This window comes from Podarcis muralis, chromosome 2 (assembly GCF_964188315.1).
Source record: "Podarcis muralis chromosome 2, rPodMur119.hap1.1, whole genome shotgun sequence".
NCBI classification, from domain to species: domain Eukaryota; kingdom Metazoa; phylum Chordata; class Lepidosauria; order Squamata; family Lacertidae; genus Podarcis; species Podarcis muralis.
In genome coordinates this window covers 49,651,531-49,679,306 of record NC_135656.1, presented here as the reverse complement: position 1 = coordinate 49,679,306, position 27,776 = coordinate 49,651,531, and the positions used below count along the sequence as shown (strand labels likewise).

At 42.2% G+C, this 27,776-nt stretch overlaps 2 protein-coding genes across 2 annotated transcripts; one reads left to right on the top strand and one right to left on the bottom strand.

The window, feature by feature from the left end:
• Positions 1–1,708: 1,708 nt before the first annotated feature.
• On the bottom strand, positions 1,709–13,261 carry LOC114590917 (ovoinhibitor-like). Its single transcript, XM_028717535.2, has 13 exons — positions 13,102–13,261; positions 11,718–11,743; positions 10,508–10,632; positions 10,349–10,400; positions 8,226–8,356; positions 7,832–7,877; positions 6,309–6,439; positions 5,914–5,959; positions 5,053–5,180; positions 4,543–4,594; positions 3,851–3,978; positions 3,253–3,313; positions 1,709–1,850 (listed from the first exon to the last, which is right to left on the bottom strand). Exons 1-13 carry the CDS (start codon positions 13,232–13,234, stop codon positions 1,842–1,844), a joined length of 1,068 nt encoding a protein of 355 aa, XP_028573368.2. The 5' UTR covers positions 13,235–13,261; the 3' UTR covers positions 1,709–1,841.
• Positions 13,262–19,146: 5,885 nt separating this feature from the next.
• LOC114590920 (serine protease inhibitor Kazal-type 6-like) lies at positions 19,147–27,372 on the top strand. The gene is made up of 4 exons (XM_028717538.2): positions 19,147–20,191; positions 21,815–21,837; positions 24,770–24,888; positions 26,019–27,372. The coding sequence occupies exons 1-4, from the start codon at positions 20,113–20,115 to the stop codon at positions 26,068–26,070; spliced, it is 273 nt and encodes a 90-aa protein (XP_028573371.2). The 5' UTR covers positions 19,147–20,112; the 3' UTR covers positions 26,071–27,372.
• The last annotated feature ends 404 nt before the right edge of the window (positions 27,373–27,776 follow it).

The following is a 27,776-nucleotide window of genomic DNA, read 5'->3' as shown; positions in this document are numbered from 1 at the left end:
GAGGGTACATATGCCTCTTTCCAGCACACAATAAGGTATTCATCCCAAGTGTAAGCTGTACACAAATTGGACTTTTTTGTGATTCTTCTCCCACCCCCCAAACCCTCACCCCCTGCAGGAGTGTCACAGGGGGTGTCACAACTATGATGTAGGATGGAAGGTGAGAGGTGGGGGTAACCAAATTTTGGCTTCACACAGAGCACCTCTGAAATTTGAGACCCCAAGGTCTGTCACTGGTGTAGAAAAGGCAGGGAGGTTGCATGAATCACGTCTATGTAAGTATGGACCTAAGAATACTTAGTCAGGTAAGTTGGTCCCAGTTCACTGAATGGTAAGATAGTGCACTTGATTGATTAGTGGCTTATGGATGGTACTGGAAGGCAGGAAATTATGCGAGGAGAGCTGCCTTGGAATATTAACCTTCAGAGTTGCCAACATTCTCTCTTGGAAAGTGGCACCCCCTCTTGTCTCATTACCCACTCAATAAAGCTGAAAGTGATTTACTATGGGTTTTTTCTCCCTCTTGCACTTTTGCAGTACAGAATTTGTGATAAAAAGTTCAAATTTCAAAGAAGGATGTCTCCCCGCCCCTCCTTTTTTGTTTAAATAAACAGCTACAAGGAAATTTGTAGGGCTGCATTGTTAACCTCTTAACAGAACTGTTTCATATCATGAAATCATGAAAATTCTCTGGGTCAATTAAAATAACAAAAAAGAAAAAGTGGGAAAGGGGAAACGTTTCACCATCAGGCAGAAGTGGCAGAAGGAGGAGCATAACAACAGGAACACGAGGCCCCTAGAGAGGCCTTTTTAATTGGCATCATCCTAATGGATCTGTTAGTAGAGTGCATGTGAGTTATCAAAGAGCTGTAAGGACCAGCAGCCCCATGTCCTTCCCTTTGGACTTTGATTTTTTTTCCAGTGAAGGGTTATTTCACCCAAATGTATCAGGGATGGGAGATTACTGCTGGCAGATGGTGTGTTTGGAAACTGGATGAAGGACAACCCTTTATTGTTGTTTGACCCTTCCTGCCAATCAGAGTGGGATTCACAAAAGATGCATCCAATTTGAAATTCCTCCCTTTTTTTAGTTGTGACCTCATGGTGAGAGCATGGTGAAATGGTAGGTACAATTCTATGAGTTCTTTTGCCCTCCACTTCCAAGAGTTAAGTGGCTGTATTATTTTACTTGAGTGAGTAGTACCGTAATTCTTTGTTGCTCTGGGCTGAAGGAGTCTCAACTTGCTCTAGCTACTGTTGCCATTAATTGTTTGTTCAGCTGTAACTTGTATTTTGGGAATTGATGGTACTCTAGTGCTGCTCTGAACAGGATAATATTGATATTGTTAGATATATATTGTTAAGTTAAATGAGAATTTAAAATCATTTTGAAGGAGTCCTTGAACAGTGCCCAATGTGTCTCTTGGTTGACTCTCATTCTAATAGACATATGATGCTGTTCCCATTCTAATAGACATTTTGAAGGGGTTATCTTGTAAGTATGTATTTTATTCTGATTTCAAGTCAATGGATAATGCTAATGGAAGACAGGTGCTGCTGTTTTGCTATATTTTATACATAGATTTTTTAAAAAGTTAGAACCAAGAATTTTTAAACAAAACCTGTAAATGGTGAATGTGTAAAAATGACAACTTCATGGAATGATTCATTCTCAGGGTAGTGTTGATAACAAAACAAAGGCAGAGAATTTAGTTGCTTTGAGTTTATTCTATTAGCAGATCAGGAAAAACTTTTCTTTAAACTAGAAAATAAAGATATTTGCACAGAGTATCTTTCTTCAGTTTAAAAGTAATTCTTGCTGCTTTCCACTAAGGATTTTTTCATTCGCCCTGGGAAAATAAAATAAAATGTTAGCATTATTATATCAGAGAGGTCAGGCCAGACATAAACCCATCCAATCCTCCAGTTCCAAGTTAAGAGATTTCAGATACATAGCAGTTTGGAAAACGGGGATTGAGCCTTCAGCTCATATATTTCCTCTTCCTTTCACCCTCCCTTTCTTCTCTCACACTCTGAGGGCTCCTTCACACTTCTGTTTTGGTCTGAGATTTCCTCAGTTTGTCCCATGACTTCTAGACATGGGACTGAGCAGGGTGATAAAAGGTAAAAGGTAAAGGTACCCCTGCCCGTACGGGCCAGTCTTGACAGACTCTAGGGTTGTGCGCTCATCTCACTCTATAGGCCGGGAGCCAGCGCTGTCCGGAGACACTTCCGGGTCACGTGGCCAGCGTGACAAGCTGCATCTTGTGAGCCAGCGCAGCACACAGAACACCGTTTACCTTCCCACTAGTAAGCGGTCCCTATTTATCTACTTGCACCCGGGGGTGCTTTTGAACTGCTAGGTTGGCAGGCGCTGGGACCGAGCAACGGGAGCGCACCCCGCCGCGGGGATTCGAACCGCCGACCATGCAATCGGCAAGTCCTAGGTGCTGAGGTTTTACCCACAGCGCCACCCGCGTCCCCGAGCAGGGTGATATTTGTTCCAATTCAGTGTTAAACCACAGGTTTCCCCAGAGAAAACAGCAGGACCAAAATAACAACCCCTGCTCAGACCTGTGCCTAAAAGTCATGGGACAAACAGAGGAAATCGAAGACCAAAATAAGTGTAGATGTGTCCTGGTTTTTCAGCTGTAGTTAGCTGTTTTATAATGAACAATAATATTAGTTTGAAGGGTTTGTGGGACCATGCAATGACTAGGCTTGCTCCTCCCCTCAAAAAAGAAAAAAGGGGGAAAGCATGCTTCATGACCACAGTCCTCATCGCCTGGGTATTTAACCACCACGAGGGAAGATTCTATATGCAATTGCCTACCAAGGTGCATGTGTTATGTTGGCACAAAAACTGGAGAAACTGGAGGATTTCTCCAAGGGAGAAATCTGCAAATGTGTAAGTGTTTTGTAGGTGGCAACACCAGTCTGAACTTTTGACATAGTGCGAAGAGTAGTGTTTTCATTTCATTCCTAAGGATTCAGATAACAACTCAAAGCCAAATGACTTGAAGGCATGTAAGGCTGAATAATGGTTGAATACCCCCATTTTTTTAAGGAATAGAATGTGCCATATTCCTTGAGGCTTATTATTTATAATAAGTGAATATGTATTTTGTCGTGTTTTGAGACCCTCTTAGGAGGGGAAGTTTTTATTTCTTGAATGCCTAGGAGATTACATTTGGAAGGGGTACTGAGGAGCATTATCCCACATCAGGAAATTATGTTAGCAAGTGGATTCACCTTTTGCCCCTGTTCCTCACAGCGCCCTTCATGCTTTATTGTTAGTTTGCCGCCACTTTTCCTGAAAAAGAAAGTGATAATTTTTTGGCATGGAGACTACACAGTCCAGTTAGTAATACTGACAACAGATGTTTGCAGTGTATTGTTCCCAGATGTACCAAGGACTTATCTTCCAACCGTTTCCCTTTTGGTCCTTCTCTAGGAAATGTCTAAAAATTTAAGAGGAAAAATAGCCCCATTTACTCAAATACTGTCCCCCCCCCCCTTTCCCAAGGGCCTTTACACTACATGCTTATTTTCACTAGCGCATCCTTGGATGCACCAAGGACTTCCCCCTTAAGTAAATCCCAGTGATTTAGCTTGCATTAATCTGAGTCGTCCTTTTTCTCCAGGAAAAACAGCATATTCATGTACTGAATTCATAGCTAGGCATTTTGAAATGTATAAATTGTATGCTTTCTTTTCAACAACAGCGTTATTACTTTCTTGTTGTTGTTTTTATTATTGTTGTTTATTAGATTTTATTTTTTTTACCAAGTAGCTCAAAGTGACTTACATTAAAATATTTTCATACACTGGTTAACAGAAATATACCCACCTTTTGGCAATACAAAATGTACACTTGTTTGGATATGTCACACCATCACTGCCACAGACTTCTGCTAATTCGAATGTGCATATAGCAGGCTTGCCCTTGGGTGGGACTGGGAAGTCACTGCACTCGTCCTATGAAACCAAATATAGAATGTTTCCTCAAACATCCCTTATTAACATGAAAAGGTTCATGATGTGCAACACAAGATTTGTGAATTCTACATTTTAATATAAACCCCTGATTTTCCGTGAGGAAGCAAGTAGATTCCACAAGGAAGCAAAAAGACTTGTCTTTTCAAAGCCATGACAGAGCATTGTAAAGACATCCATCCCTTCACAACAAAACGTTTCCATATCATAAACCTGATACACTGAATTGCATTGGCCAAAGATGATGATTTACAAAGAAGGTGATTTACTCATCTAGATGGCCAGCATCCTATGTGGAAATGGATAGGAAATTCTTTTGCTAAAATGGGAATGGATTAAGGAGATACTTACTTACTTTTATCTCCAGAGCCACACTTGCAAAATCATGCACATCTGTGTGATCTCTCCAGACTCTCACTACTATTTTCCTTTTGGAAAAGGTGGTATTTCCATTGAATTCTCCTGTACTAATTCAGCCTCTTGCATAAAGTGTTTAGTAAGAAAAGCATAAGCTACCACAGAGAATTATGAAGCCAGTTGATTTACCTTTCCCTTACACGGACCCTTGTGGCTTATCGTGATAGTGTTTCCACTTTGTCTGAAAAAGATGAGATAAATTTGTGGAACTTCAACCTGCAATACATGATCTGGTCAGTTGTGTTGACAATGGATGTTTTTATTGCATCATTCTCAAATGCATCCAGGAGTTAACTGCCTTCTCCTTCTGAGAGTTGTAATGTAAAATTGAATTTCTTACATGTTTTGTACATATTTTTTACGTATTTCATACATATTTTGTACATAGTTTGACCTAGAAAAGTGATTCCACTAACCCGCAGGCAGTGGCGTAGCGTGGGGGGTGCAGGGGGGGCCGGCCGCACCGGGCGCAACATCTGGGGGTTAGGGTTAGGGGCGCAAATCCACGGGTTAGGGGGCGCAAATCCACAGGTTAGGGGGCGCAAATAACTTCCCTTGCCCTGGGTGCTGACAACCCACGCTACGCCACTGCCCGCAGGCCACTTTTGTTATACAAGGACCTTTATTTGATCTACTCACCTTCTCGCATGGCAAAATGCACACAAGTTGCCATATGTCTGACCGTCACTGCCACAAACAGGTTTCCATTCCAATGTACATTTAGGAGCCTGGCCCTTAGGTGGCTCTGGGAATTTACTGCACACATCCTGTGAAAGAATGCATACTGTTGGAGGTGGCCTTTGCTCATGTTCCCAGTATAAAATCTGTCTAAATACCTGTATGGCATTTGAGTAATTAATAATAGCACAATTAAAGGTAAAGGTAAAGGTACCCCTGCCCGTACGGGCCAGTCTTGACAGACTCTAGGGTTGTGCGCCCATCTCACTCAAGAGGCCGGGGGCCAGCGCTGTCCGGAGACACTTCCGGGTCACGTGGCCAGTGTGACATCGCTGCTCTGGCAAGCCAGAGGCGCACACGGAAACACCGTTTACCTTCCCGCTATAAAGCGGTCCCTATTTATCTACTTGCACCTGGGGGTGCTTTCGAACTGCTAGGTTGGCAGGCGCTGGGACCGAGCAGTGGGAGCGCACCCCGCCGCGGGGATTCGAACTGCCGACCTTTCAATCGGCAAGCCCTAGGCACTGAGGCTTTTACCCACAGTGCCACCCGCGTCCCATATAGCACAATTAAGAGTATTTAAAACCTTTGGGCGGCATTCAACACTGCACTATTATGAACGTTCTGTCTGTGCAAGTCTGCCAAATGGAATCATCCCCCCCTTGTTCCCCCCACATGCTATTCTTGGGGTTCTCCCTAACCTCTGTGCAGCCAGTTTAAGGGGGCGCAAGGGGAGGGGGAAGGGAATACTGTTGCACAAGCTGACAAGGTTCATTAAGTGAATCCTGCCCAATGATCTGTAAATCCAGAATTCACCATTACCTTACATTCTCCTTCATGCTTTATGTCAAGAGGAACTTCACTGTCCCTAAAACAAACAAACAAACAAACAAATAAACAAATGCTTAGAGCCACCAGCCCATAACAAAAACCCTCATAATGTTCATGCATGGAAGTGGCTTGCAGCACTGTATGCCCAGCACACAATGAGAGATCTGCCATTAGAGCTCCATTGATTGAAAAATTTACTGGCCTCATTGCTGCCCAGAAAGCCCACTTGTTTGGATAGGTAACTCCACAGATACGATGGTAAGTATCTCATGTGCTCAGAATATTTGTGCATGGAATGAGTGTGTGGCATTATGCCTATAATACATGCTCCACATTGGAGGATATGTCATTTCAGCACCTGTCAAAAAGTTGGGAAAGTCACTGACCTCTTTGCTGCACAGAAGAGACATAAGTTTGCATAAGTGACGCCATTGGTACCACACACGGGACGGTATTCCTTGGTACACACAGTTGGTTTGCCCTTCTCTTGTTGGGGGAACTTACTGCAGACATCCGGCTAAGGAAATAGTAGCAAAGCACTTAGTGATTGAACACAATCTTTACAAATAACACATCTTTATTCCTCAGTGAAAGGCCATTGTCAATCACCCAGTAGTACATTAACAAAGCAGCATGCCATTCAAAATACTATTAACAAACCCAAATATTAATTCAGTATACTAATATCAATGATACATGTAAAGAAAGAAAATTGTACATGCACTACTGATATTAGTATATTGCTTTGAAGGAAGAACAACATATCCACTGACTGCTATTATGGAAAGTGCCAGATACTGAGGGTTTTGAGCTCTAAGGCCAACTCTAAGGCTTCCGGGTTTGCCGCAGTTTGACTCCGGATGTGCGTTTCTTGGGCTCCAGGAGACGCACAGTTACTGAAGGGGTGAAAATGGGGGTTGTAAGGCTTCATAACCCCTCAGAAGGTTCAGGAGGGCTTCCAGAACCTAGAAGAATTTGCTGTGGCGTGGAAAAGGTCTCCCAAAAGCGGACCAAGAGGTTTAGGAAGGAGACCACGGGCATGGGTAACAGCGATCCCTCCCCCCAGTGAGAAAGCCTGGTTTTGGGGCTGACCTGGCGGCAGAACTTCCACAGAACATCGACGTGTTTAGATATCCGGTTAGTGTGAGTAAACTTTGAAAAACGGTATAAATGACTGTTTATATTAATTAAATTAACGCAAGCTAACTGGAAGAACTTTGTTTTGTCAAACAGTCAGGTAGCTGACGCAAGTGAAAGACAAAAAAAAATCCTTCCAGTAGCACCTTAAAGACCAACTAAGTTAGTTCTTGGTATGAGCATTCGTGTGCATGCACACTTCTTCAGATACCAAGAACTAACTTAGTTGGTCTTTAAGGTGCTACTGGAAGGAATTTTTTTTGTTTTGACTATGGCAGACCAACACGGCTACCCATCTGCAAGTGAAAGAGGGGGTCAATCCAGAGGTATATAGAAAACAGTGCCAGAAGAAAGCCAAGGTCAGGAAAAGAATTTTATTTAAAGGAGGTTGGAAGTGTCAGCATAGATTAAAACAATACCGGATAAGAAATAAAAGAAATTGGAGAATGGAATATTCCCTCCCCCCCCCCCAATAACAGAAGTTTACCGTATGGCACTTGAGTAATTAATAATAGCACTATTAAGAGTATTTAAAACCTTTGGACGGCATTCAACGCTGCACTATTATGAACGTTCTGTCTGTGCAAGTCTGCCAAATGGAATGATCCCCCCTTGTTCCCCCCCATACTATTCTTGGGGTTCTCCCAACCCTCTGTAGAGCCAATTGAAGGGGGGGCGCAAGAGGAGCGGGGCGGGTATACTGTTGCACAACTGACAAAGTTCATTAAGTGAATCCTGCCCAATGATCTGTAAATCCAGAATTCACTTTTACCTTACATTCTCCTTCATGCTTTATGTCAAGAGGAACTTCACTGTCCCTAAAACAAACAAACAAACAAACAAACAAACAAACAAGCAAATAAACAAACAAATGCATAGAGCCACCAGCCCATATCAAAAACCCTCGTAATGTTTATGCATGGAAGTGGCTTGCAGCACTGTATGCCCAGCACACAATGAGAGATCTGCCATTAGAGCTCCATTGATTGAAAAATTTACTGGCCTCATTGCTGCACAGAAGACCTACTTGATAGGATGGTAATTATCTCATGTGCTCAGAATATTTGTGCATGGAATGAGCCTGTAGCATTCTGCCTATAATACATGCTCCACATTGGAGGATCTGTCATTTCAGCACCTGTCAAAAAGTTGAGAAAGTCACTGACCTCTTTGCAGCACAGAAGAGACATAAGTTTGAATAAGTGACGCCATTGGTACCACAGACGGGACGGTATTCCAGGGTACACACAGTTGGTTTGCCCTTCTCTTGTTGGGGGAACTTACTGCAGACATCCGGCTAAGGAAATAGTAGCAAAGCACTTAGTGATTGAATGCAATCTTTACAAATAACACAACTTTATTCCTCAGCCCAAGGCCATTGTCAATCACCCAGTAGTACATTAACAAAGCAGCATGCCATTCAAAATACCATTAACAAACCCAAATATTAATTCAGTTTACTAATATCAACAATACATGTAAAGAAAGAAAATTGTACATGCACTACTGATATTAGTATATTGCTTCGAAGGAAGAACAATGTATACACTGACTGCTATTATGGAAAGTGCCATATACTTCCCTCATCCTATTCTTGATCTCATATTTAGTTGGTTGGAACTCAAAAAACCCTTGGATTCTTTTTTTAAAAAGTACTACTATTTAAATGAAGCTCATGATAGCATTCCATAAGAAAGAGTAAACAGAAAATATTCTGAAAATATCCATTCATTGCCAGAAGTTTGTACCGTGGTGCTTTATTCAAGTTATATCAATACAAGAGGACATGCCTATTTCATCTGTTTTTGAAGCAAAGCAGCACATGGAATTAAGTCATTAAATCCTGGAATCATAGATCTGAAAGGGAGCTCTAAGGTAGTCCAAGCTGCTGATGATGCAAGAAATCTACTGTGAAAGCGTCCCTGGTAGGCAGCAACAGAAAACCTATGCTGTACTTCTAGTACAGGAGTACAGAAGACCTGAAGAACGCCCAATCTTTTACAGGGGTGGGGTGCACCCACATGCAACTCCAGTTGTCCCCTTCATCCAAATCAGATTTATCCACCCACAGTTACCTCCAATTGAACTGGAGAAAGCCTCAACTTCTTTTCCTTTCTCCATCCCAAAACAGCCTGCTGACTCCTGCTTAGGATTTCAGCAGACTCGCTGGGACTCAGTGGAGGAAATGAGATAGTGTTGTTGTGTGTCGACATGTAGGCTAGAAGGTCTGTCTTAGACTGTCTTGGCATCAAAAATAAGGGTAGCTATCTTGTTTCATAAGAACACCGCCAAAGCCCATGTTAAGCCAGCACCAAAATGCCACAAAAATGTGCAAGCTTTCAAGTTGTCCAGAACTTTTCGCCAGGCTGGATGGTAAACAGAGCCAGGGAAGGGTGTAGAGAGAAAAGTTGGCTACTGGAGAAGCTATGCAATCTGCATCTGGTTACAGTCCCAAGATGGCAAGGAAGCAGCCCACCACAACCCCACGCTTCCAAGAACATTTCCCAAGGTTCTGTCATTCGCAAGCGGGCTGTGTTTCAGGTCCCTTTAACGAACACTTCTTGGTGCAGAAATGGCCATTTTCTAAGCTATGTGCATCCTCCTTACTTCTGAATTTGCAAGATGTGACGGAAACCGGAACAACAATCTGCTACTTTTCCTTATCGCAAACAAATATCTGGAACTAACAGTACAGACTATGATGAAGCTCGGTCCTTGCCAAAGTAATTTACGTAACCATCAAAGGAATTAAACACAATACGTAGTCCTCTTTCAGTTATTCAGTCACTTAACTTGGAACATTTAATTTGTTGCTGCAGAATGAATGCAGCGAGTTTCCCAAGCCCATTAAATTCTGCACAGTTCAGCAGGGTTCTGTCTTTGGAATCAAAGGTGTGACGTATGGAATATCTCTTTCTCAAACATATGGCTGAAACAATGCACAAACATGGAACACAATGCAGATGCAGCCATTATATGAAAGCTGCAAAAGGGAGGAACACCAGGAACAGGAGAGAAAGGGGCTCAGAAGGAAAAGGACCCAATGGCTGTAATACAGAGCAGAGGGGAGCATTTGCCTAAAATTGCTGGCCATGTGGGAACAGATAAAATGTGATGGCAGGGTGGGATTTTTTTTTATTTTTTTTTAAAGCACATGACTGAGATAATATGGGATTCCAGTTCTCCACAGATTGCAGTTTTGCACACAGGTTGGAGAAATTTACAGTCCTGTGTTCTTTATTGCAACAGTATCACTGCTGTTAAAAAGTAACCTATTAGTAGTGATTACCTTTCCTTTACATTCTCCATCATGTTTTATATGAACGTGAACTCCCGCTGCCCTAAAAATAAATTGACACTGTTATATAAAAATAAAATAAAATAAATGAACCAAATGACATGTTTCATCAAGGAAATGGTAGAAACAGCTGTGTGAAGATTTACTCACTGGTCTGCACAGAGTGCGCATCTGTTAGGGTAGGTCACACCATTAGTGCCACAGACAGGTTTATATTCATCTGTGCAGAAAGTCTGGCCACCTTTCTCTGGTTTGGGAAACTCGATGCATTCATCCTGCCCAAGGCATTATAAGTATTATTTCACATTGATAAATATGTTCATTATATTTCAGTATGTCTGTTCCTCTGCTGTGAAACCTTCCTACAAACCAACACAGCCTGTTGTTGTACACATCTGTATCTTCACCTTAAAATATTGTGCAACCTCTCCTTTTTGAGCATGGAAAGATGGTTCATTGCTGTCAAAAGAGTGAGCATAAAAGAGCAAGCCAATAGTGAGAGAGCAAATGAGCAAGGCCCCTGGAGTATTTCAGAAGTGGTCTAAAGTTGCTGACCCTGACGCAGACCCCAGTTTAATTAGGGTAAATCTACTGAGCCAGGAATGAGGAAAAACTGAGACGACCGCAGCTCCTGCCAACCTAGCATTTTGAAAGCACGCCAAAAAGTGCAAGTAGATTAATAGGTACTGCTCTGGCGGGAAGGTAAACAGCGTTTCTGTGCACTGCTCTGGTTTCAGTGTTCCGTTGCGCCAGAAGTGGCTTAGTCATACTGGCCACATGACTCGGAAAACGCTGGCTCCCATGGCCTGTAAAGCGAGATGAGCGCTGCAACCCCAGAGTCGTCCGCAACTGGACCTAACTGTCAGGGGTCCCTTTACCTTCACCTTTACAAAGAGGTTCAAGAAACAGTCATAGAATAGTAAGCAGGTGTCTAGCCTATCAGTAACCTCTTCTGCTCCCTGAGGAAAAGAAAGCAGTGGAGCACAAAATGCTCAGGTGAGCAGTCTTCAGGACATTGTGGGCAGCAGAAGTATTACTGCCAGTAACTCAGACCAAATCATTGGCCTAAGCATTAACAGGGGGTTGGGGGAAGGGAGGGAGGGGAGGTGTGGGAATGAATCTAGCTTCCCTGTTCCTTTCTTTTGCTTTTCCAAGATAATCTTTAATTATTTACCAACAGTCTGATTAGGACCAACAGTCTGATTAGGACTAGAATATGCAAAGCAGCCCATTGTTAGATGGGATCAGGATCTGTGTGCATATGAAAGAACAGAAGAGGAAGGGTCAGTAGTCTCCAAGGGCTTCCTAAATGAGCTTTGGGCAAATATGAACCTTAATTTAAAAAATGGTTGGCACTAACCTTCTGTCCATGATCACCAGAAATCCCTAGAATGGAAATACAGTTCATGTAACATATTTCTATATAAAATGATGTTATAGGCATTAACTCAAAAAAACTAGATTCATAGATCCATAGATCCATAGATTCAAAGGTACATTTGCTGCAGTACATAAGGGATGTGTGGAATTAATTTGTTCTCTCTCTCTCTCTCTCTCTCTCTCTCTCTCTCTCTCTGCTTATTTTATAGCCCCTGCTGTCAATATTTCAATAATTGATTAACTTTGGTAGATCAAACATGTTATATAAGGGAATCTCATGCACTTCATTCAGTGATTGACAATGGGGAAGTGCAAGCTGAGCTCGTGCTCATTGCTGCTTGCTACTAGTCCCATTGCGTATGGTGGGAAATGATACACAGAATGTAAGTTCAAACTGCAGAGAGGCTGTGTAGGACCCATCCTTGTCCCATTTCCCTACCATTCATCTGGGGTTACCCCTACAGCTTCCCTATAGTCTGGAAATATCAAATTGTGACTCATTTCCCACTAGACATCATGGGATTTGTAGTTATCACCTTTCTCAATGAGAGGCTTTTCCTTCTTCTTGGGGAATCTAGCAAGGAAGACAGCCCCTGTATGTGAAGGGCTGCCATAGCCTTGTGTTAGAAACAGTCTTTTCGTCAAAGACTGAACTGATGATAAAGAAGGGAGAGTAAGGGCCTTTGCGTTGCCCATCAATGCTTAGCAGCTGGGGAGGAAACTGAGCAGGCACACCTATCACCTGGTCACAGCCTTCCCTGAAATGATACGATGCATTGTCTTCCCACTGAAATAGGCACATTAAGTTCTTATTGCTAAATGTGCATCTATACATATAAACCAGCAAATGCAAATCAACATCCTATTCCTGTCTGTTTTCTGAAGGATGATGCATTTCATTCCCTCTTGGGGATGGGGGGGGGGCAGGTGAATGATAGAAATTGATGGGCTCAGAGAAGGTGGAAGGGAAGTGAGCTTTTTCAGATGGAACCTGCAAAATGTCTAAATAACTTTTCTTGAACGCCAGCCCACATGTCACAGTACCTGAGCTCAGAGGAACTCCTTTAATTGCCCCTCTCCTCCCACAGATTGTTCAAAGTGTCAGGAGCGCCCATCCATTGACAGCAGGAGGAGACCTTTCTGCAAATCACAATTGTAGCTGCAGGTGCTCCCGGCTTCTCTAGGGCTATGTCCCCAAACCTGCTACTTGTGCTCAGAGTTCTAAAAGCCTTGAGGGTCTGGCGGGTCACCTCTTGGTCTAAAGCTACACAGAAATGTATCTAATGGAATCCATGGCCCTGAGCTAATAAAAAGAGGCCAGAAGGTACTGCAACCACCAGGGAATAGAATTAAAGGCTACTCACCTGAGAAGAAGAAGCAAAATGCAAGGAAGCTGAAGAGGGTGAAGGCGTGTGTCGTCTTCATGGTGGTATGTACACTGTCGGTTAGTACTAAACCCAGACAATGAACACATGAAACTCTGCAAAGTTCTGGCATATATATATTCTTCTGGGCACATCCTTCATCACGATAAGAGTATGATTTCCAAAGACCACATTTCATGTGACGTATTAAGAATGGATAAGGGAAAATCCCTCCCGGTGAGAACGGAAATGCTAATTACATTTTTTGAATAACATTTAGTCTTTTTTTTAAAAAAAACACAACCAAGCTTTTTCACATCAATCACACTGGCAGCTGGATAATCACTTCTGACTCTCAGCACTTTGATAGGTTTCTGACAATGATCATTTTTTTCCTCATGGATTAATAATAGCAATCTGTAATGCTTCTATTCTCAGGAGCTGGGTACTCACAGATTTTCTCACATCAGGGCTGAGATCTGACTGTAAAGGTTTATAGAAATCCACTATATTTTTCAGATTTGGACACTTGTTTTCACCTAATCTATTCAAAACTGACTTTTTTTGTGAGGAGTCTCCTTTATGATACATGCATTCCCCCCTCCCCCCCCCCCGCCCTACAAATGTAACTAAGGCTTAAATCCTATGAGACACACTGAATTCAACCAGTCTCAACTTCTGAATAGCCATGAATAGGGTTGTACTGTAACTTCCGAAAAAACTTGGAAGGATTTTTATTTTGCTTGCAAGTTAGCATCTTAGTGCTCTTAAAGTTATTGGGCATGATCCAACCAATAAACTTTTAATCCCTGTTGATTTCAGAGGACAGATTGAGCATGTACAGTTGAAGAATTAAGCAAGCTGAGTGGAAGGTTGAGGAAGCCTGTGCCAGAGGCAGATTTAGGGGAGTGCAACCGATTTGCACCAGTCTCAGGGGTTCTGGTGTGCGTATGTGACAACTATGATGGAGAATGGAAGGCAAGAGGTGGGGGGGCACAAAATCTTGGCATCGCACAGGGTGCCACTAAAATTTGAGACCCGAAGGTTCACCACTGCCAGTGCCAGAGAGTTATGCAATAAAAAAAATAATGAAACCAGGCATGTTTTCCTGCTTGCAGAAGAGGTTGTGACTCATGAACTGCAATATCTTTTATAGCTCTGTGCAAACTTTTGTGCAAATGAGCTTGCAGAACAGGAGTAGTGGCTATTTCCCTTCATCTCACAGCCCTTTGGATTCAACAGCAGGAATATGTAGTTATCATCAACTTGAGTTGTCTTTTCATAACAGTAAATTAACAATTTAACTACAGGTTTGAAATTGACCCATTTGATTGATATTGAATTCCAATTTCGTACTGTTGTGCCTAAATCTGGCTCTAAACTCAAATTTTTGACTATCTTCTCAATTTATGCCAAAGAGCTGTCAGAGGGCAGCTGTCTCTTTGAATGATCAAGAACAGGGGCCAGCAAACTTTTTCAGCAGGGGGCTGGTCCACTGTCCCTCAGACCTTGTGGAGGGCTGGACTATATTTTTTGGGGGGAAATGAACAAATTCCTATGCCACACAAATAACCAGTGGTGTAGCGTGGGGGGTGCAGGGGGGGGCGGCCGCACCGGGCGCAACATCTGGGGTTAGGGGAAATCCACGGGTTAGGGGGCGCAAATCCACAGGTTAGGGGGTGCAAATCCACGGGTTAGGGGCGCAAATTACTTGCCTTGCCCCGGGTGCTGACAACCCACGCTACACCGCTGCAAATAACCCAGAGATGCATTTTTAATAAAAGCATACATTCTACTCATGTAAAAAAACCCGCTGATTCCCGGACCGTCTGTGGACCGGATTTAGAAGGTGATTGGGTTGGATCTGGCCCCCGGGCCTTAGTTTGCATACCCATGATCAAGAAGCTGGAGCAAGTTCCCCATGAGGAAAGATTACAACATTTGGGGCTTTTTAGTTTTGAGAAAGCTGACAGAGAAAGTTTTCCTTTCTTATAAAACTGAATGTTTGAAGATACAAGACAGACAAAAGGCACTATGACTTCACACCGTGCATAGTTCAGCTAAATTCACTCCCCCAAGAGGTAGTGGTGGCCAACAATATGGGTGACTTTAAGAGGATGAAACAAATTCATGGAGGATAAGGTTATCAATGGTTATTAGCTATGATGGTTAAGTTCTACCTCCACTATAAAGAGGCAGTGTGCTCCTGAAAATGGGTTGCTAAAAACCACAAGTGGGGAGAATTCTGTTGCATGTAGGTCCTGCTTGCATAGGCTTCTGGCTGGCCACTTTGGGAACAGGCTAGATGGGCACATAGCCTGATCCAGTAGAATCTTCTGGTGTTCTTCTGTTGGCTTCCTTTCATCCTCCACAAAGTGACTGATGGTTCACCTCCTCTGATAGTCCCCTAATGCAGCTTCTCCCCCTGTCCCCCAAACCTCAAGACATATTATTCATAGTATATTTGGTATATCTCTAATGCTGCTTGTTTTGTACTGGAATGTTGAATCAGAATGTGCCTGGTATCTTTCTTTCCACCACCCCATCCCCACCAAAAAGCAAGCGCCATGGATCCAGTGCACGTAACAATACAAAGGTCAGATTCTCAGCATTTTGAAATCACCTTCCCATGCTTCACTGACATTATAAACCAGAAATGGTATGCTAGGGTTTACTTCTTTCCCAACCAGGTTACAAGGTTACTCCTTTCCCAACCAGCTCCACTAAAAAACAGGGGAAGTTGGCGTCATAGGCCATATTTTGTACGTTATAGGGATTTACAACAGTTGCCGCTTAGTCTTGGCAATGTAGTGTTCTTTTTATTGTGCTGGCCCAGAAGAGATGGAATGATTGAACAATTGTTATCAAGATCAGTGATGATCAACTGATGGCCTTCAGGCTTATTCTAAGAATAAAGTCCCAGAAAATACAGAAATTAACCTGATCTGAATATTAGTAAATATTAGCAGCTTATCAGCTCATTTCAGAAGAGATTTCCATTGAAATATGCAGCAGTATATAAATTAATTAATTAATTAACTAGCTAGCATTGTTAATACATTGGGGCGGGGGGGGGGGCTATGCTGACTAGCCCAGACATCTCTGCATTGGTGTGAACATCTGCAAAGGTGAAGTGTTGGTGTGTATAGCCACTGACGGAGGAAGAGGAGTGCGGGGGGAGCCCACCGCCCCCGGCAGCATGATCCTGGCGCCAGGATCCCCACCAGGATCATGCTGCCATCGCGGCTGTCCCCCCGCCCTCACTGGGTGCCACGCCCCCACAGGCAGCGCACCTGCCCCCAGGACACATGCCCCGCCCCTGTGGGCAGTGCGCCCCACCCCCAGGATGCGCATCAGCCCCGCCTGCTTTCTGACCCCCCGGTGCCAGAGCATGAAGCTCCCCCACTGTGTATAGCTGCACAGATTGGGGAGCTTTTCTAGTGGAAAGGTTAGACAGTAACTTTTATAAGTAAACATACCATTAAGAAAATAATGTGCTCAGAGGCTTCTGTTTGATTGGGAACTTTGACAGCTAGCAGTTCCTGATGGCATGGAAGACTTTGTGCATATATAGAAGCAACAATTTCCTCTTTGCAGATGTCTGTGAGGGGCTGGGCAAATGGGGCACATACCCCACTGCAGGGCTAGCTGGTGCACATACCTATTCATTCACCTTCCCATTCACCCATTCACTCAACTCACGAGTCCCAACTAGTGAAAAGGATCAGTACCTTCCTTCACAATTGCTAAGGCTGAGCTGAATTTCAAATGTACCCAAACCAGCATTACAACAGCCTATGTATCTCCCCCACAAATTACACTGTCACATCTTGCAGAGAACACATCTGGCACCTACCCAGGGAAAGCACTAACCATTATGTATCAGGCCTTAGAGAAATCCAGGAGGTGCAGTGTTAGTATACAGTAAATGTTTGAAGCATGTTTTCTGAGCTAGAGCCCAGGATTGAATCCTTGCTAGAGACAGAGACAGTGACAGTGACTTGAATGATGGCAGCTGAATAGAAGAGGCAATACAGCTTTGATCAAATCTTCAAATGTTGCTTAAACTGAAAATTAGAGGACCCTTCCTTCTAATTCAAAACCCTATTTCCTTTTATGTATTACTCTGGTCTACAAACTGGATTTTCTGGATCATCCAGTTCCTTCAACATTTCTCCTCAGTTTACATTCATAGAGACGGTCACGTTATTTTCTTTATTAGGCTATGAAGCAATAACCAGCTTTATGAGAGATTCTTCATTTGAGCCCTGCGGTCATGATCTTCTTCTTTGGCAATCACTCGTAGCCAAGTAAGATTGTCTTCCACAAACACAGTCTTAATGGTGTACCTGTATGTGAATGTGGAGGCCAATTCTGGATCCACATGTCCTTCCACAGTGGGATCATAGGTTTCTAGGTGGAAGTTGATCATGGTGAGGGTTTACTAAACTTGTCTTCCTCTTAGCTCGTTTCTCCTTTTTGCCTTGAGTTTGTGCTTCTTCAGAGTCCCTGGCACCTTTGGTAATGCTGTTTTCGAGCCCTGCTGTCTAGTCATGATAGGATGGTACCAATACCATGGATTGTATTAACCTTCTTCATGCAGGATAAAAAGAAATTTTCAACATTTTTTCTCCCAGGGTTTTTCTCTGTATGTTCTCAGTTTGGGATCCTATGTAGTACATTGGGACAAAACTGAATGGCTTACTTCTTTTAAACCCTTGCTGCTCTCTGGGTCAGTTTGGTTTTGTGAGAGACATTACACTGTATATTTAACCAAACATTTGTCCATCCATTGCCTGTACAAATCCAAGTCAGCAATCACCTGCATTTGTTCTAACTTCATTTCTTCTAACATCTCCAAATGTTGCTGAACTATATCATCTCTGACTATTGGCCATCTCTGACCATTGGCTAAGGTTGATGGGAGTTAGAGTCCAACATCTGGAGGGACACAACTTCTCCATCCCTATTCCGTTTGTCGTATATTTTGGTTCTGACCTGTTCATAACAATTTGAGTGAGGTTCATTCTTTCCCCTAAAAACAAAGGTAGCTCCATACATAATATGAATGATCCAGAATTGTGCAGGGACAGCTAGCTGAGATGATCCCTCTCTTCAGGCCTACATCCTTCTGTCCAGGAGTTGGTCTTCAGAAACTCTTACCCTTGTTACTGTGGTAGCAGTGGCTCAGTGACTTGACCCTTGTGGAGAACTTTTGGAGAACACAGAGGGCAACAAAAAAATCTTCAATCATGGCCTAACTATTTAAGACAGAGTTGGTGAATCTGCTGCCCCAATCTATCACTGACTATTGGCCATGCTGGTTTGAGCTGATGGACTTTGTAGTCTAACAACATCTGGTGTGGGACACAGGTTCTGTTGTTTCAATAAAACAATATTTGCCATTTTTCAGGCCATTTTTCTTTCCATTAGTAGCCAGATGGCCTGTGAGGTAGACCTCTTAAGTTTTGCACCTTCTATCTAGTTGTGTTCCCTTTCCATCTGTTAATGCCCCTCTCCCATTGTTACACACAGGTGGTATCAGCTAATAGTAAGGAGCTCATAGTTAGCTGTCATATTCCTTACTCCTACCTTGGGCTTAGAGTGAGGAGGGTGGGTTTCCCTTCCACATCTTGATTTGCTACCTCCTTCCTGATAATGCCCTACAAACCTTCTTTGTCCAAATCTAATTTTAGGTTCTTATTCAGTCTCCTTCTCCTATCTTTTTCTGAAATGTCACTTTGCTAAACAAAACTTCTGTTTTCCAGGATTTTGTAGGACCTACAAATGTTCTGTGCTTGTTCTAACTCAAGGGCTCTTAAACCTTCTGCCTCCCACCCAGGGCCCACTTGGGGAGGCTAAAAAATGGAGCTCTCTAGTCACAAAATGGCAGTGCACGTGGATGAAGGCAGAATTTAACATAATTGGCGGGCAATTACTGACAATTTTCAGTTTTCTCTCTTTGGAAATTGCTGAATTATTTCTTTGCAGCAAGGAATCCCAAAGTTCAGCTTTCTTCAAGCTAAGTAGAGACATTGGTTTTGGGGGGTAATGTGACAACCTCATGTTTTAGGGAAACAACTGCTGATCCGGAAGGCAATTCAGTGTATACTTTCCCTACCCTTACACCTCTCAATCCACTTTTACTCATCTCCTTCAATTTCTTCCATGCTTCTCCTTTCACATTTATTTATACTTTATCCCATCCCCAATGGTCAGTGGTAAGTAATACATTGGTTTGAATTAAATTGGAAAATGAGATGTTTATAACTCAGATAACTAATTTGTTGTTGTTTCTATTTGCATCTTAAAAAGAAGGTAGAATTTTTTTAAGTGGATTTTTAAAAAGATTTAAAAGTTTCAACAGATTAAACATGCCCCATTACTTCTTTTTCTTCAAGTATTTCTATACCACTTAATATTTAGAATTTCTAAGCTACAGTTGAAAGATAAGAGGGCTCTGTCAGTCACTAGTTTCTAGCTCCTCCTATCCAGTCACATCTTTTGTTGCTGCTACAACCACAAAGTTTGACTACTTGGACCATGCCTAATATGAATCTGTTAATATTAGTCAGGGATTCATCACCACAAAAAGGAGGCATATTACTCCATGCTAAGAGTGACTTTTTGCTAGAGACTTTTTGCTAGAGATTCAATCACCATATAAATACTGAGCTTCATTATAAATGGCAGTTGCTTATCACACCCATTTATCCAAGTCTTGTTAATCAGATACACAGTGCAAAGATCAAGAATGAAATTCATGTTTGTCCTGCTTTCACAGAAGCATTCTTGAGTCTGCTTTTGAAGAACTTTCTGGGTGTTCCCTGAAACTACCACCCTATCACAAAGATTTCACAATACTATGTGCCGTTTCAGCATGTAGGGACTCTACTGCAAATAAGGTATATATGTGCAAAACCTGCCCACCCACTCTTTCGTCTTTCCTTATATAGCTGTATATACACATTGGTTAGCCAGTCTTAGGGATTTATTAAGAGAAACACACTAATGTGTGATAGACTCTTCAAGACTATGAAATTTGCATCTGCCTTTGTGCTTCTTGCTCTGATCCTGTGCTGCTTCTCAGGTGCGTAACCTACTTACTACCCAGTGGATCCCTGTATGCTCATATGTCCAAGGGTACCATTTTCTCTCACGTTTACTCAAACTTGCAGATGCTCTTGCATGCAAGTATCAAAACCATGGAAATAGAGGGTCTTGGGTCTTGGAACCTGTGCATGTTTGGGTCTCTGTATGGAGGACAGAAATGAGGTCTGCAAGTGAGAGCCTGATCAGTCCCTTGGCATATGTCCATGTGAACACCTGAACAAGGACTGAAGTAAAATCTGAATGCTGCGGCAAGTAACGGCTCACCAGAGAATAACTTCCTGAATCCTTTTGCAGGAAAATGTATAACTGAAATATTAATGTACAACTGGCCTACATATTTATTTGTACATATGTTTGGTTATTTCCCTAAAATCTGCACAGATGTGATTTGTAGACACCACATTCTTTTCCTGTTTTTCTGATATGCAATGAGAATCAATAGCTCTTGGGTAGTACAATCCAGACACAGTTATGATTGTCAATTAAACAGGTCAATTGGAGGCACACAGTGAGTTATTTTTATTTTTTTATTTTTTTAAACTTATATACAGATCAGTTGTGAGGGGGAAAGCCTCAGAGTGATTTACAAAAAGAATAAAGCAGGGAAATTATCAGTAAAAACAGGTAAAAATAATTAATTAAAACATTTAAAAAATAATTAAAATCGACAATAAGTTAAAACCTCGCTTAAAGCACATGGCAGCATTTGACATGTCTGCACTGGCTTGCCTAAACAAAAATGTTTTTAACAGGTGCCAAAAAGAGTGAAGTGAAGTCAGTACTGCCTGATATCAATAGGCAGGGAATTCCAAACTGTGGGTGCCACCACACTGAAAGATCAATTTCTTACAAATGTGGAACAAGTATTATGTGGCACCTGTAAAAGTGCCAGTTCCACTGATCAAAGCAATCTAGGGGTCATATATGGGGTAGGGCGACCTTGTAGGTAAACTAGTCCCAAGCTGTTAAAGACTTTATATGGTGGTACCTCGGGTTACCAACACTTTGGGTTACAAACTCTGCTAACCTGGAAGTATCATCTCGGGTTAAGAACTTTACCTCAGGATTAGAACAGAAATCGCGTGCAGTGGCGGTGCGGCGGCAGCAGGAGGCCCCATTAGCTAAAGTGGTACCTCAGGTTAAGAACAGTTTCAGGTTAAGAACAGACCTCCGGAACAAATTAAGTTCGTAACCAGAGGTACCACTGTATACTAATCGTAGCACCTTGAACTTAGCCCAGTAGCAAGTTGGCAACCAGTGGTTGTCTCACTCCTGTCAGCAATCATGCTGCAGAATTCTGCACTAACCACAGCTTCTGGATCCAGATCAAAGGAAGCTTCACAGCGGCACATACGGCGAGGATTAGAGCCTTGACGTACTGCCCACAATTTCATTGTGTGAATAAATATGAAAGCCCGCAATATTAACAGCTTCAAAGAATGGGATATTGTGTCCAAAAATGTCACATCAGTAAATTATAGATTGGGGATTTGATTTCACAAGTCTAGTTTTTCTAAAGCAAAATCAAACATTAATTTAATGTATCTCTTATATTTTATCTTCTTTTCATTTGAGGATTATTATTATTTTCTAATTCTAGGTTCCACTGCTAAAGAAACAAAGGTGAGTTCATTTTACTCTTTGTCTTATTTGAGGAGAAACTGTTGAAATCCCATTTAGTTAGGAGCAAATTGCCTAATCTCTCCTGCTCCAAACTTTACTGGACCAACATTGCATTCTTCACTTGCTAATTTTCACATGGACTTTTAAAGAACAATCCTAAGCGTTTTACGCAGCAGCAAATACCACTGAGTTCAACGGAATTTACATCCTAGTAATTCTGTCCAGGATTGAAGCATTAAAATGCACCCCCCTCCCCAAAATACACACACTAGTTCTTGCATATGATTCACATTTTTATGAGTAAAATATTGCAATCCAAAATGTATTTCAAACATTTGGTTTGGCTGTTCATCAGTTTAATGTACAAGGTGAATATTTCTTATGACAGCACCCCATCATGTGGCAAGAGATGGTACTTATGATACCAGCTGTTAAAGTACTTTGTGGTTTTTCCTCTCTTCCTGGTGTGGTAAATACCAGAAATCACCAGCTGAGGGCATATTCATTTTTAATTTTTTAAAAACCTATATTCCCACCTGCTGAGGGATTTTTCATTTATTTGTAATATTTGTGTCATCCTCTTTTCAGGAGTTCAGAGTGCTACTATAGCTGTGTTGGTACAATGAGGTGAAGTAAGTAAGGCTAAGAAAGGAGCAGATAACCCTTTCAGCCCACAGGCCTTGGAAACCTTCCAAGAACTACATGGCTGTGGTGCTTGGAGCAATAATACAGATTTTACAGTAGGCTAGTTTCTACACACACTGAAACATACCTCTCTATCCTCCATCCAGGCAAGCAAGTGGCATTATAAGCATTCAGTGACACATTCTGGCCAGGGGGAAAAGACTTGAGGATGGTGCAAAGCAAGGCCACTCAGTGGTGTGGATGCAGATAGGGAGTGGCCTACAGACAGTGCCATGGACCACATAGGCCTGGAGAACCACTTTTGGCCCATGGGCTTGAGGTTCCCCATCCCTAGTTTAAGCAATAAGCTCTCTTTAGGCATTCTGAATTTGTATCTGTGGAAGCAAGTGAGATTAACTCAGCCAGCTCCTCCTCCGAACCTACCCATGTTGGTTCTTCAGTGTTCCCAATAGTAGGGAACCTGATCACTCCATGTAAGAAGGTTGGGAGTCCTATGTGACAGGGCTGGCTTGCATGGGTCATGTCCCTGCTCCAAAGAGGCAAAGTCAGGATGCCAGTAACAAGTTGCTCAAGGCTGCCTATTTAGCTTCATCAGACCTGGCATTAGAGAGCACCAGGTATGGTGTGGTGGCAAATGCTGTGGCCTAAGGGTGAGTGGTGCAGTTGTCCAGGGTTGCAAGGGATCAAAGACCTTTTGCTATTTCTGCAGCCCTGTCTCCAGTGTCCTAAAGCTGCACAATCAAGGCATGGTTTTTAGGTGCTGTGAATGAATGAATAAAACTTCATTTGTGTCAGCCAACGGCCATAGCAACAAAAGAACATTGCAGTATACACAGAACAACATAAAATGTTGATTATATAAAACACAAATTAGAGTCCTGAATCAGCAGTCAAATAGTGGACCTTTTTCCGATTGCCCCAGCTAAAAACCTTGTGACCTTTGCTGTCATCTGCTCCTCTTGATCTGCCAGGAGAAAAGACACTGTGGCAGTGGTTGGGCGACCCACCAATAAAAGAGGGGTGATAATTTTGTTCCTCAGGTCTTTGTAAAGAGTGCATGCCAGGAGGGCATGCACCACTGATTCAGTGCTGCCATCTCCACAGGGACATAAGTGTTTTTAGGTGCTGTTATGTTCCAAAGCTAAATATTTTTATCAACACTGAAAACACAAGGCGCTTCTGTTTCAAGAGAATGGTGTGCAAGTTCTGTTATGCACAATAGAACATGGCAGAAAACACAGCTGACGTCACTCTGAAAGAAGATATTGGAGCACTCCAAATCATTTCCCCATGGACCTGCACAGAAAATGGTTGATCTAGCTGAAAGGAAACACACAGAGATCTGCATCAAGCATTGCCACAAATCCCTTGTTGTTGTTGTTGTTGTTGTTGTTGTTGTTGTTGTGTGATTGTAATGTTCTTGTATAATCTTAGTAGGTTGCATAATCTTAGAAGTTGTGTGGCACTGAGGTGACATGGCTGTGACAGGTGCTTTTTTCCAGCACCTCTCAGCTGGGCTCTGGAAATGGGGGCAGAGACCTGACCAGCCGCTCTGTGCCTCCGGCTCATGAGGAGACCCTCCCGAGAGCCTAAAGGGGACATCCTCTAGGTGCTGCAGACAGGATCTCCTCATGAGCTGAAGGCACAGAGGGGTTTTGCTGAGTCTCGAACCATGAACCGAAAAGCTGCACAGGGGAGGGAGCTCGGTAAGCTGCTCACCTGAGATGTGGAAGCCTCTCTGTGCCTCGCCTGAGCAAGCCCCCCACCCCACTGATCTGGCTCACGCAAGCTGGAGAGGCATTGTGGGGGCTTGTTAAACTGCTCAGCTGAGGCATGGAAGGCTCCCCTTCCCTCACCTCACCTGAGCAGCCTCAACAAGCCTCTCTGGGCTCTGGGGTGCGTGACTATCATGAAGAGACCTTGAACCTCTGAATTTGTCACTATATTAGTGCTAAGGGCCTTAGGGGAGCTTTTGCTGCTGACACTAGCGTCCTTTTAAAAAACAACTTTTGTAATGGCCTGGTGCTCTGAAGAAGAGTGCAGGTTGAGATGTTCGCAGTCACTATCACCATAACTTCCCCAGGGTGCCCATGGGCCTGGACACAGAGGCCAGAAGCTTTCTGGAGGAATTCAGATGATGTCTATTTCTACAGGTGCTTTATAGGTTTAAGCCCTGGGCTGTCTGTCAGGACCCGTGGGGCAAGGGGGCATCAGTGAATGAGACAGAGACATTAGCATCAGCCATAAGATACTACACCTAATTAATATTGTCTTTTTTAATTTTCAGAGATCCTGCATCATAAATCCAAAGGAAGATTATTTTGCGTGCCCACCAGTTGAGTCATTTGTTTGTGGCTCAGATGGCAAAACTTACAAGAATACATGTTTTCTTGGCAAAGCTATGAGGTGAGGTTGCAGTTAATCAGCAAGCAGTAATGTTTTTTAACACTAACACAAACTGGCCATGTCTCTGAAAGTTAACACCTGATAATTTCAGCCCGTCCAAGTGTCCCTATTTTCCAGGAACATCCCTGATTTAGAGAAGCCGCCCCAGTCCCATTTTTCCTTAGAATGTCCCTATTTTCATTGGAGAAATGCTGAGCTGTCTGAAGGCAATCCTGTAAAGTTTTTTATGTTTAATGTTTTGTTATGTTTTTATATATGTTGGAAGCTGCCCAAAGTGACTGGGGCAACCCAGTAAGATATGTGGGGTATAAGTAGTAAAATTATCATTATGGAATGGGATGTCCCTATTTTCAATGGAGAAATGTTGGAGGGTATGTAATTTATATTCCGGAGCATTTTGGCTTATCATGTAACAAGCTTTAAAAGAGCTAGGTTCTAGGTCTGGGAACAATACCACAAAGCCGCAGATTCCAGTGGTCAGTTTCCAGACTAGCTGAGATTTCATTCCATAAAAGGAAAGAAAATAGATGGCTCTAAAGAGGAACTGAAGGAATTTTATTCTACTGTACTCTCAAAAAAAGGCCTGTTCAGTTGTTTCTTTTCATAGAAACCAAATTGTCATAGTATGTTGACACTGTTAAAATACCGTGATAACAGCTGCTGAAGTTCACATATGCCATTTTTTTCTGATGAGAAGATGTTTTTTGTTTTTCAAGTTGATAACAAAATGGCCGCTGATTAAAATTTGTGGTGCTGATGGTTATATTTGGTGCTTGTAGTGTATATGATGCAGCATGTTTTGTAAAGAAGTTACAAATACTTATGCCAGAGCCAGCTTTATGCAAGTTTATTTTTATTATGTGGGAATGGGATGTTGATGAAAGAATGCCCTGTGTTCTTTACAGTTCAGGATTTGTGAGTCTGCAGATGTGCATAGTGCTCATGTACTGTAAACACAAAGGATCCAGTCTCTTTCATGTTAATCATTATCTAGCAAAACTTAGAACAGCTCCAACTGAACACAGAATTAGGCACTGTTTGAGCCCAGTGTTCGATTGTGGTCAATAATGGTTTGTTCTTCCAGAGCTTCTCAGTGATGCTTTTCTGTTTAACACTGATTTCTTTTCTAGAGCTTCTTGTGGAAAAGTGAGATACAGACACCCTGGCCCATGTACTCCATGAAAATATCACTTTTGGTTGTGCTGACTAATTCTACTTGATCTTGCATGCTGGATATTGAGAATGCTGCAGTTCCACAACCTGCTTGTTCATTAAACAAAAGTCAACACATCTGCAGTTGCTTCCTGCTTTTGCTTTTCCCATCCCAGTGGCAGAGCCTCATGGTAACTGGCAGGCAGCCCATTTATTGCAGGAAGGGAATTAGACATATACTCAGCTGGAATGGCTTCAATGCAATGGGAACTACAATGCAGGGTATTCTGGTCTGCTCCTTCAGAGTAAACTTTTTGTTTTGGGTTGCTTCTAAAGGGAAATCGTGAATATCAACTCTAAGAATAATAATAATCGAATGTACTCTATTATTCAATTATTTTCCAATTTGATATGTCATTGCAAAGGACTCATCATTTCTATTCAGATGCTCCTTAAATATCGGTGTTTTTTTAAAAAAAACATTTTTGAAAAGTTCTAAAAGCATGCATAAATACACATCTAAATTCATAATTACATAATAAATATGAACAGATATAGGAAAAATATTCTGAAAATATTGAAATGGAAATCTTCTTTTTTTTTTTTTAGTTTATGTCCCTACCAATGGTTGTTGTTGGCATCCATCTGTCTCGAAAGACAATGGAGTATGCCTCCAGGGGTGACAACAAACCGTTGCGCTAGCAGCACCAAAGTCACTGGGCAGTGTGTATGGAAGTCCTGGGCACTAGCTTGGCTGCAGGAGTTTATTAATTATCTTGCATTTGCAATCAATGATAATTCATATCTGACTCAAACTAATTTAAATAAGAAAATAGTTGTTAAGATACAGGCCCTGTCTTCTGGGTTATACTCTGAAACAGGCATGGAGAATATTTGGCCCTCCAGATGTTGATGAACAGTGACTCCCATTATCCCTGGTTATTGGCCCTAAGGTGGATGGGAATTGTAATTCAGCAACATTTGGAGAGCCAAACGTTCCCAATCCTTGAGATAGATAGATAGATAGATAGATGATAGATAGATAGATAGATAGATAGATAGATAGATAGATAGATAGATGATAGATGATGATAGATAGATAGATAGATAGATAGATAGATAGATAGATAGATAGATAGATAGATAGACAGACCGATACCATAGACACAAGCAGTATGGTGGTGGTGGTGGTAGAATCATGGCCTCTAGCCCTCCATTTTGCAGGGCATAATCTCATAAGGAGCTCCATTCCCCCTTCCATGTGTTGATTTGTACATGCAGAGACCATCCGGTGACCATCATCATCATTTCATTAAAAAATAGCTTGTCATTTATTCAGTTTCTTATTATTGTTCCTGGTTACATGTTTAAAAAAATCAAAAAATCAAAATGGCTGGTACAGAATAATTGAAGGCACAAATGCTTAGCACATTTTCAAAAGCATAGTGGATTCCAATGGAACTCACTCTCAGTATTTCTGTAGCTGAGAAAGTACCCTTTGCATCCATTATGATGTTCCACTGTCTTTAGGAAAGGTGCTCAATCCAGGAGGAATGTGTTGCAGTCTAAACTCTGCTCTTCCTGAGAGCCAGAAGAACTGATAAATGCACCATTCAATTTCAAAAGTTGTTTTGAATACGAATATAAAACTTGACCTAACAACCCCTCCCCCTCACACACGTAAGCAAAACTCACTGCAGTCAACTGAAGGCAACCAGCCATGCCCTGTCCCCACC

What these genes read in the sequence shown, in the direction of transcription:
- LOC114590917 (XM_028717535.2), bottom strand. Translation starts at nt 13,234, where the DNA reads ATGCCAGAACTTTGCAGAGTTTCATGTGTTCATTGTCTGGGTTTAGTA. An exon ending in ATTTTGCTTCTTCTTCTCAG is followed by an intron (nt 11,744 to 13,101) that starts GTGAGTAGCCTT and finishes TTTCCATTCTAG; the next exon opens with GGATTTCTGGTGATCATGGA. An exon ending in GCATTTTGCCATGCGAGAAG is followed by an intron (nt 4,595 to 5,052) that starts GTGAGTAGATCA and finishes CATCTTTTTCAG; the next exon opens with ACAAAGTGGAAACACTATCA.
- LOC114590920 (XM_028717538.2), top strand. Translation starts at nt 20,113, where the DNA reads ATGTGTGATAGACTCTTCAAGACTATGAAATTTGCATCTGCCTTTGTG. An exon ending in GATCCTGTGCTGCTTCTCAG is followed by an intron (nt 20,192 to 21,814) that starts GTGCGTAACCTA and finishes TTCTAATTCTAG; the next exon opens with GTTCCACTGCTAAAGAAACA. An exon ending in TTTCTTGGCAAAGCTATGAG is followed by an intron (nt 24,889 to 26,018) that starts GTGAGGTTGCAG and finishes TTTCTTTTCTAG; the next exon opens with AGCTTCTTGTGGAAAAGTGA.